The sequence below is a fragment of the Hemicordylus capensis genome, chromosome 1 (genome assembly GCF_027244095.1).
Source record: "Hemicordylus capensis ecotype Gifberg chromosome 1, rHemCap1.1.pri, whole genome shotgun sequence".
NCBI classification, from domain to species: Eukaryota; Metazoa; Chordata; class Lepidosauria; order Squamata; family Cordylidae; genus Hemicordylus; species Hemicordylus capensis.
In genome coordinates, this window is record NC_069657.1 from 449,746,325 (window position 1) to 449,756,593 (window position 10,269).

Sequence of the window (10,269 nt, forward strand, 5' to 3'; positions counted from 1 at the left end):
CTCTCGGGTAGTGCCTGAGGAGCCTATTATGATCAGAGGATTCTGACTAAAGGTTTTGCTTTAGGTTCTCATTGTAGTTGTTGCCTGCTAAGTTAACAGCACTCACCTTAAGCTCAAAGGCACATGTTACGAATTTCTTCTTAAACATTGCTGTAACATAATCCTCAGCTTTTTCTGTTGCCACCAGCCTATGCAGGTAAAATTCAGTATTTCCAAATCCTTTGGTTTACAAGAGAGTTAAGCTGCTTCAGCTTCACATTTTCACTTGGGCTCTAAAAAGAATGGAAATTGCAAATTAAGGTGACCATCTTCACTTATAAGCTGTTAAGCCTTTGTACAGTCTGGTATATGATTATGGCTTTAGAAATGAGGCTCCATGCACCCTCATGTGCTAGGCGAAGTTGAACCTTGACTCTCTGCCTGTTAAGAAACAATTGAAAGTCCTGGCCTATCTGGTCCTTCCAAGGGACTCAGTAGCCTTTCTCCCTTATGAGGTATAAGGTAAAAGTGGAGCACAAGCACTGAAGCCTAGCGGTGCTGAGGTAAAAAGAAGCAAAGGAAGGAGGCCACTGTCAGATGCCTATCTGGCTGAGTTGGTCCCTTTATCTACTTCAGAGAAATGAGTTAAATCAGGTTTTCTTAACCTTGATGTTGTTGGACTACAACTCCCAGACTCCTCAGCTGCAATGGCATTTGCTTGGGGATTATGGGAGTTGTTGTCCAACAACATCTGGGGGCCCAAGGTTAAGAAACCCTGAGTTAAATGATTCAATTATTTCTTAACCTTTATTTTCAAGACACTTCTTTTTCTCTGGGAGAGGGGAAAGATTTCACCAGCCAGTCCTGATAGAGTGGTTTCAGGCTGCTGGTAATACAAAGACTTCCTTGGCCTTCAGTCTGAATGAAGGAGGGTGGAAAAACTGCTAGGTTGTAACATTTCCTGACTTTGTTCATTGTGTGTAACTGCATGTCCGTGAAGAACAAGAAGATGCAGAGTGCATCTTAGAACATATTGGTTGCCTTAGAACATATTAACACGTTTCCTCCCGTAAAGGGGCAAAAAACATATATGACTCATCTGTATCCATGCTGCTCTCTCTCTTCATTGTTATTATGCTGAGTAACTTCTGCATCTCTGAGCTATTCCTCCTGTCTGGTTCCTTTACTTAGGTGGAACTAAGTAAAACTCATTCCTTGCCACTTGCTAATGATTAGCAACAATCCCCAAAGCCCCAGGTGTGATCTTTCTCCATTCACATCAATCAAACTAAGTCAGTGGTTCCTAACCTGGGGGCCTCCAGATGATGCTGAACTACAACTCCCATCAGCCTCAGCTATAATTTACTGTGGCTGGGGATGATGGGAGTTGAAGTTCAGCAACATTTGGAGGCTCCCAAGTTGGGAATCAATGCACTAGGTTAATCTCCCTTTTTGGCTGCTGTCAGGGGATTGGATGGCAATGTGATTGGCTGGCAGCTTTGCCCGTCTTGGTCTTCCTATATAAAGAGTTATTTCCACTTGCTCAGAGGATCTTTTTGTTATAAGGTCAGTTTGTAGGGAATCTGCTTCTCTACTGGGTATGTAAGTAGGATTTGTTTTTTAAATCTTGATGGGGTGGTGAGCAATGGTTCTATCTGATGGGGAAGTAATCTGTTCTATGGACTATCTAGTTCCTGGGAGTGTTCCGGGTTTAGAGTTGCATCAGAGGTGAAACTCTCCAAGTTCTTGAGTTACCCAGAGAACAACTTGTTATGGAACAGCCAGCATGGCATAGTGTTTAGTGTTGGACTAGAGACTGGGAAGACCAAAGTTCAAATCCTCATTCAGCCATGAAGCTCACAGGGTAACTCTGGGCCAGTCATGTATCTCTCCAGCCTAACCTACCTCACATGATTGTTGTGAAGATGAACATAACCATGTACGCTGCTCTGGGCTCCTTGGAGCCAGAGTGGGATATACAAATGTAAAAATAAATAAATATAACTTTAGTAATAAGTAGCTTTGGCCTTCGATAGGAACTGGAAGGGTGGGATAAAGAATGTTTTTTTATTATTGCAGATGGCTGGTTGTGAGGCTGCTCTCACCAACTGGTGTATGTATGTTCACACTTTTTTGAAGTTGGAAGCAATGTACAGCCTGTGGTGTATTCATGAATTCAGAAGTGCAGGTGCTCTTTATGGCAGCCCCCATGGCCTACCCAAAAGTCACGCCCCACAGCCACACCTCTAAGTGAGGGTGGCGGCTTCTCATGGAAAAAGGAGCATGACTCACATGCAGAGTTCCTCCTTGCTTCTCAAGACTTTTTAGTCTGACTGTATTTTCCCCTGTACCAGAGCCTGTGTGCATATTCTGCCAATTGAAGAGAACACTACTTGCATCTGACAAGAGGAGAGCTGGTCTTGTGGTAGCAAGGATGACTTGTCTGCTTAGCTAAGCAGGGCCTGCCCTGGTTGCATATGAATGGGAGACTAGAACCTTTAGCACAAAGATATTCCCCTCAGGGGATGGAGCCACTTTGAGAAGAGGAGAATGTTCCAAGTTTCCTCCTTGGCTTCTACAAGATAGGGCTGAGAGAGATTCCTGCCTGCCACCTTGGAGAAGCCGCTGCCAGTCTGTGAAGACAATACTGAGCTAGATAGACCAATGGTCTGATTCAGTATATGGCAGCTTCCTATGTTCCTGTGACAAAACTGGCTCTACTCCTCAAACGTGTATACCGCAATGGATTTGGTAGTCGTCATTGTACCACAAGGCTGCTTTTTGCATATAGTTAAAGGCCCTTGAGCAATGTGCTCCCTTAAATGCACCACAACTACATCTGTCTAAGCATCATCTCAACTCAAGCTTAATATCGACCATTTCCCCTGCCTACCCTGCATCTAGAACAATATAAATGCACATTCTCATGCAGGGGCATTGCAAGATCCTGAAAAGATCCAGCCTCTCAGCATCTCCCTGATTTTGATAATTAAACCTTTTCATACTGTGGAAGATCTGCCCCGCAGTGCTACCACGAGATCTCCTTGACAATTACCAATTTAATTGCCGCCACCCAGTAGATTTTTGTGCTTTAGGCTGAGTTGACCACAACCTTTCAACTTCTGTCACACAAAAAATCTTTGGTAGAGATATGCTTGACTAACAAGCAGAAGGTTGCCAGTATGAATCCCTGCTGGTAACACCTATATTGGGCAGCAGTGGTATAGGAAGATGCTGGAAGGCATCATCTTATACTGCGTGGGAGGAGGCAATGGTAAACCCCTCCTGTATTCTACCAAAGAAAACCACAGGGCTCTGTGGGCACCAGGAGTCAAAATCAACTTGATGGCACACTTTACGTAAGGCCTATAGGTATCGGGTGGAGAAAGAGAAGCTACAATTTTCCTTTCGAGATAAACAATAAATTTTACTTTGCAATTAGTTCAATTAAAAGTTGCTTCACAAGTATTATATATAACAAAATCATCAACCAAAAGAGCATAAGGATTTAACAAAATGTGGTCAAACACATCCACTAACCTGACTCTCACTGAACCCTAACTTGGAGTCCTTGATGATCACCCTTAGCAACTCTGGCTTTTCTATGTTTAGTTGATCCAATTCATGTATCTAGGGACAAAATTCCCAAGGGCCATAGAAAGAAAGAACTCTCAGGCTGGGGTGATAGCAGAGCCCCAATAGGAGATGCCTTAGCCCTCTCTCCCAAAGGCCGTCTGCTTAGAAAATGGTTCCAATCTAAACCCATGTCTGGCACTATCTCAATCCATCATCCAACTCTAAAGCAACATCCTCAGGAAGGGGTCAGAAGCTTCCATCATCCAGGGGAGCTCCGTACTATCAAAGCAAGCAAAAACACTTCCTCCATTCTCCTACGGTGTACATAGTCTCCAGATGGATTTGATCTACCTCTCAGAGGCACAGTGTCTGCTTGGGGCTCGGTCTGCTCTGTTTGTTTATGAATGGACGACACAATTGTCCATGTGGAAGAGGAGGAAGCGCCCAAACCAGAATGCTAGTAATTTAAAAGGCATGCTGCGTGCACACGTTTCTCTTTAAGTAGGCGGTAGCACTACAGGTCATGTAGCTTAGCTGATGACATGAGGGGGAGGAGATACAGCCAGCCACTGAGCTGGAAGGGCCTTTTAGAGGCAGTGGCATGGAAGGCTTTTGGGGGCCATTTGGAGGGTGGGAGACTCTCAGCCAGCCAATGGTGTGTGTGAGGGGGTGGGCCTGGGAGTAGAGAGGGACAAGATGATTGAGCAGGTCCAGGCAGTTTTGTATGATGTAGGTTATCTAGACCCATTTCAAACTGGCTTTCATGAGGGCTATGGGGTTGAGACTGCCTTGGTTGGCCTGATGGATGATCACCAACTGCCTATCAACAGAGGGAGTGTGACTCTATTGATCCTTTTGGATCTCTCTGCAGCTTTCGATACCATCGTCCATGGTATCCTTCTGGATCGCGTGAGGGAGGTGGGATCGAGTGGCACTGTTTTACAATGGTTCTGTTCCTACCTCTTTAGTAGATTCCAGATAATGTCGCTTGGAGACTGTTGTTCCACTAAGCGAGAAATAAAGTGTGTCTCCCATGCCATACTGTCTCCCATGCTCTTTTACATCTACATAAAACCACTGGGAGATATCATCGGGAGGTTTGGTGCAGGGTGTTATCAATATGCTGGTGACACCCAGATCTATTTCTCCATGTCGACCTCATCAGGAAATGGCATATCTTTCTTAAATGCCTGCCTGGAGGCAGTAATGGGCTGGATGAGGGATAACAAACTGGATGAGGAATCCAAATAAATCAGAGGTACTGACTGTGGGGAGTCAGGCCCTGAGAGATGGTTTAGATCTGCCTGTTCTGGATGAGGTTAAACTCCCCCTAAAAGACCAGGTGCATAGCTTGGGAGTGCTCTTGGACCCAAAGCTCTGTCTGGTTTCTCAGGTTGAGGAAGTAGCTAGGAGCGCTTTTTATCAGATTTGGCTGATACATCAGCTTTGTCTGTTTCTGGAGGTAAACAACCTAAAAAACAGTGGTGCATATGCTGGTAACCTCCAGGCTTGACTACTGTAATGCACTCTACGTGAGGCTGCCTCTGTATGTAGTCTGGAAACTACAACTGGTACAGTATGCAGCCAGATTGGTCTCTGGGACAACACGTAACATCGGTTTTAAAAGAATTGCATTGGCTGTTGATATGTTTCTAGGTGGAATACAAAATGCTGGTTATTAACTATTAATGGTTATTACCCTTAACGGTTGGGATCCAGGCCGTTTAAGAGAATGTCTGTATCATAAACCCTGCCAGCTGTTATGATCTTCTGGAAAGATCTGATTATGGTTGCCACTGGCTCATTTGGCGACTCAGGGCGGGCTTTCTCTGTGGCTGCCCAGGGCTTTGGAATGTGCTCCCTGCTGAACTAAGAGCATCTCCTTCTCTGTTTGTCTTGAGGTAGACCCTCAAGACTCACTTTATCTCAAAGGCTTTTAATTAGAATTAATTTCAATAATTAATTTGTTTTAATAACTGTGTTATACTATTGTTTCTATTGTGTATTGTATTTTAATCTATGACTCTTAAATATTTTAAATTTTGCACACTGCCTAGAGATGTACATATCAGGCGGTATTGATAAGAACATAAGAAAAGCCTTGCTGGATCAGGCCCATGGCCCATCTAGTCCAGCATCCTGTTTCACACAGTGGTCCAACAGATACCACAGGGAGCCTACAGGCAGGAGTTGAGGGCATGCCCTCTCTCCTGCTGTTACTCCCCTGCAGCTGGTATTCAGAGTCATCCTGCCTTTGAGGCTGCAGGTGGCCTATAACCCTCAGACTAGTAGCCATTGATAGACCTCTCCTCCATGAATTTATCCAAACCCCTCTTAAAGCCATCCAGGTTGTTGGCTGTCACCACATCTTGTGGAAGAGAATTCCACAAGTTAGGAACATAGGAAGCTGCCATATACTGAGTCAGACAATCGGTCTATGTAGCTCAATATTGACACTGACTGGCAGCAGCTTCTCCAAGATTGCAGGCAGGAATCTCAGCCCTATCTTGGAGATGCTGCCAGGAAGGGAACTTGAAACCTTCTGGTCTTCCCAGAGTGGCTCCATCCCCTGAGGGGAAAATCTTACAATACTCACACTTCTAGCCTCCCATTCATATGCAACCAGGGCAGATCCTGCTTAGCTAAGGAGGCAAGTCATGCTTGATACCACAAGACCAGCTCTCCTCTTCAAGTTTATTATGCATTCTGTGGAAAATGTACCTCCGTTTGTTGGTCCTAAATTTCCTGGCAATAGATAGAGTGGCTAAGAGAACGTCTTCTTCATTGTGTACCCCATCGCCCATTGAGATGATCAGGAGAGGTCCGTCTGCAGTCGCCACCAGATCGTCTGGTGGCTACTCAGGGATGGGCTTTCTCCGTTGTAGCCCTAAGGCTTTGGAATGTGTTCCCTAGTGAAATAAGAGCCTCCCCATCATGGCAATTTTTAAAAAGTCTTTAAAGATGCATGTGTTCACCCAGGCTTTTAACTGATACTGTTTTGATTGTTTTTAATGTTGTTTTAGAATATTGTTTTAAAAAAATTAAATTGTTGTGTTTTAAATTTCTTGGTTTTGTTTTTACCTAATGTTCTAATGTTTTTATCTTGTTGTAAACCACCCAGAGATGTAAGTTTTGGGTGGTATAAAAATGTGTAAAATAAATAAATAAGAGCCTTGGCTGAGAAGTGTGGCCATGCAGACTGGAATGGCCAGTAGGGGCAGGCTTAGATCAGGGAGCTGCAGTATTGTTGGTTGCCTTCCTGCCACCCTTGGCTGCCCCCCACACAGTGCGGAAACAGAAATAAATTGCTGCCGGGCTGGGGGAGGCTGCCTGAGATTGAAAACCTAGAAGAAGAATAACAAACAGAGGGAAAATGTGTCCGTCAAAGGCTTGACTCTATCAAGCCTTTTTTAAAAGAAGAATTTTGGACATCTTTCCTAAATCTTTTCTAGCAGGAGATTCTAAAGTTCAGGGGGCAGTTGCCCCAAACGTTCGGCCTCTGGCTGCCTAAGGCAAGCCAGCCAAGAAGTTCATGACTGTCACAAAAGAACTGAGAGGTTTGCTAACTCAGATTGCACTCTTGGATATTGCAGCCCTATTGATCTAACCATGGTTAGCCAAACTGGGGGTGATGTAATTTTGTTTTCTAGAAAGAGAAGCATTGGTAGCCAATAAAAATAGGTTTCACACATGAGCACTACCTAGCATCCATCACTTGCATGATTTCCATGATCCTGATCCATGGATAGTGCTGAGTTAGCTAATCATTGATGGATGTTACTAATGTTTTTGTTAATGTCCCCAATATGGGACTGTTGGCAGCCCACCAGAACCACAGAGCACTCTGGTAGGCAGGGATACGAGTTGGAGCTCATGAATTATTTCATTATTTGTGAAAACAACTGGTTTGAGCTGAACCATAGGTTCTTCCTATTAGCTGAAAATAAGGGACAAATGGCAACCTATAAGGGACAGACAATTTTGAGCTGAAATAATCTCTTGGTGTGTGCATATATAAAGAATAGTACTTGTATTACTACTGGAGTTAACCTGACATTTATTTTCCTTTGCAGCTCTCATCCCTGAGATGCTTCAGGATCAGAACAGAAGAGGCAGGTTTTGTGTCCAGAAGGCCTTGGGAGTAATCTCCTCTTGCTCTTAGGGCATATGAGAGAGGAGAAAGCCATACCATTCCACCATCTTCAGAGGAGGAGCAAGAGGACATGGACTACCCCTCTGCACATATTCTCCCTAAGGAGGAAGATGTTGCCTGCTCACTATATCTACTAGATGCAATCTCTGTGCAAATCATGCATCCTGGAGCTGCTTCAGTCTCCGGCTCCCGAGTTGAAAGCCACCACATCAGTACTGGAGATCCAATTCTGTACCATATGTCTGCTAGTACAAGTAATGATGCATTCCTTGGATACCAACACGGCCAAGTTCGGCTCCTAAGTGCACATGATTCGGCAGCTGGACATCATTTTCCCGAAGTAGAGAAGGAAAGAGGAAGAGAGGCATTCCTCTTGACCAACCCAAAGGATAAAATATCTGTAGCACCACCCATGCATCTCAGAACTGCCTTGCATTCTGCATTCAGTGGTGAGAGCCATTACAGCAGTGTTGAAAGTCCCCTATTGAGCTATCTGGTGGCTGGTCCAAGTAATGCTACTGTCCTTGGACACCAGAGTAGCCAAGTATTGCTCCCTGGTGAACATGCTTCTGCAGCCGTGCAAGCTGAGCTCGACTTAGGACACACCATGAAGAAGGCAATTGAGCACGGCCTGAAAATGTCACTCTGCCCATGGGTCCACTTAACCATTGATGGCTGGGCCACTGGACCAAACTTGGGCTATGTGTTTTTCATAGCACACTGGCTTGTGTACGATGATGGAATTCTGGGCAGGTACCAGGCGGTGTTGGCCATGTGTGAGGTTGAGCTGAGCAACATGACTGAAACGTTATTCTACAAACTAAAAGAGTTGAAGCATGAGTGGTTCTATCCCCTGCGGCTGGAAGTGGGGTATGTGGTTACAACCAGTGAGGCAGTGGTCAGGGCAACTGGGCGTTCTTGTATGGGACATGTTGTTTTCCTTGTCCGCTGGTTGAGGCTGCTTAAGAAAAGAGCAGTGCTAAAGGGGGCAAGAAAATATTCTTTCATGGCAAAGCTTTTCCAAAACCTACGCAAAATCTTCACACACTTTGAGAGATCACCAGAGGCTCACAGCCACCTGAGAGAACTACAGTGGAAGTATCATCTCCCCCAGGAATTGCTGAAGGAAGAGATGCCCAAGGTATCGAGTGACATCATTCCTGTGATGCAGTTTCTTCTTGCCCGACAAAAGGCATTCAGTGCTTACCTGAAGGAGAGCCTTGACCTTCAACTTTACCCAAATGACTGGATGCTGATGCACCGTCTAGTCTACCTCCTGCAGCCATTTGAAGAGACCATCACTACAATTAGGAAGGAAAATGCAACTCTGGGCCAAGTCCTTCATGAGCTCCTGTTGCTTGAGAGCAGGATAAAAAGATGCTTCCAGGTGCTTCAGCTCGAGACAGGAGATGCAGCTGCTGCTGTTGCTGTTCACGTTGCCCATGAGCTGCTGTGGTCTCCAGAAAGCATCAGGGACCTAGGAATAGTAAGAGAAAATATTCTGTACCATTGTGCGGCCTTCCTGCATCCATCCTTCAGGGACCACGTCTTCAGATATCAAAGGGGAGATGTGGAGCTGGGAGGGGAGAAATTGAAGGAGAGGTTGATGGAGCAGACTACAAAGCAATACCTAAGGAACCTGCCTAGTGATCATGCAACCTCCCCTCTTTATGATGAAAGAAGAGACCAGTTGCTGTATGCCAATGCAACAGAGGTGGCAAGTCAAGAACTGGAATCCTACCTGAAGGACAAGATAGACCCTACTCAGTTGGACTTGGATCCCCTGGTCTACTGGAACACAAAGCGGCACACCTGGCCCTCACTCTCTGTAGTGGCACTCCAGTATTTCTCATGTCCTCTCACCTCTGTGCATCTGGAGAAGGTCCTTAGTACTGAAGGTTGGATCCGGTCAGGCAGATATCGGGAGACGCTTGCACTCATCAACCTGAATAGAGACTGGATGGCGGTAGATTTCAGGGTCTCCCATACTCCTGCAGAGACACGAAGCAGATCCATGAACTGAGCAGAAAGAAATAATGCCCCATTTTGCAGAAGCTGCTGACTAGGAACCATTCCCAGGGACTGAGGGCTGGGTGCATGGAGGGACATGGAAGGATACTGTACAAGTTTGGTCTTATTGGGACTTTGCAGGATATGGTGCTAAGATCTGTCTTAGAATGCTGCATCTCTTAAAAACTTATTTGCATGAAACACAATGGGGGATTTGTATTAGCATTTACACTGCATCATCTTTTGCAGATGTTTTAAGGCTTAACTGTTTGGATGTGTTCAATCACCTGCTTCTAATGGATCTATTCAATATAAATAAAGCTGACTGAAGTATTGATAGGTGTGCCTCTCTAGAGAACTTATTTATAAGAAAATATCCCACTAGCAGCCAGATTGATCTCTGGGATAATCTGAAGGGATGATATAACACTGATTTTAGAACTGCCTGCCAATATGTTCCCAAGGAAAAATACAAAATGCTGGTTATTACCTATAGAGCCCTCAGTGGTTTGGGTCCAGGGTACTTAAGAGAGCGCTTTCTCTGTCATGAA

At 45.0% G+C, this 10,269-nt stretch overlaps 1 protein-coding gene across 3 annotated transcripts; it reads left to right on the forward strand.

The window, feature by feature from the left end:
• Positions 1-1,406: 1,406 nt before the first annotated feature.
• Positions 1,407-10,055, forward strand: LOC128324052 (zinc finger BED domain-containing protein 4-like). Of its 3 annotated transcripts, none has more exons than XM_053248183.1 (2): positions 1,407-1,545; positions 7,629-10,055. In XM_053248183.1, the coding sequence occupies exon 2, from the start codon at positions 7,779-7,781 to the stop codon at positions 9,729-9,731; it is 1,953 nt and encodes a 650-aa protein (XP_053104158.1). In that variant the 5' UTR covers positions 1,407-1,545; positions 7,629-7,778; the 3' UTR covers positions 9,732-10,055. The 3 variants fall into 3 exon arrangements, with proteins under 3 accessions (XP_053104158.1, XP_053104138.1, XP_053104149.1); XM_053248163.1 differs by having other exon boundaries at positions 1,533-1,577; XM_053248174.1 differs by having other exon boundaries at positions 1,541-1,581.
• The last annotated feature ends 214 nt before the right edge of the window (positions 10,056-10,269 follow it).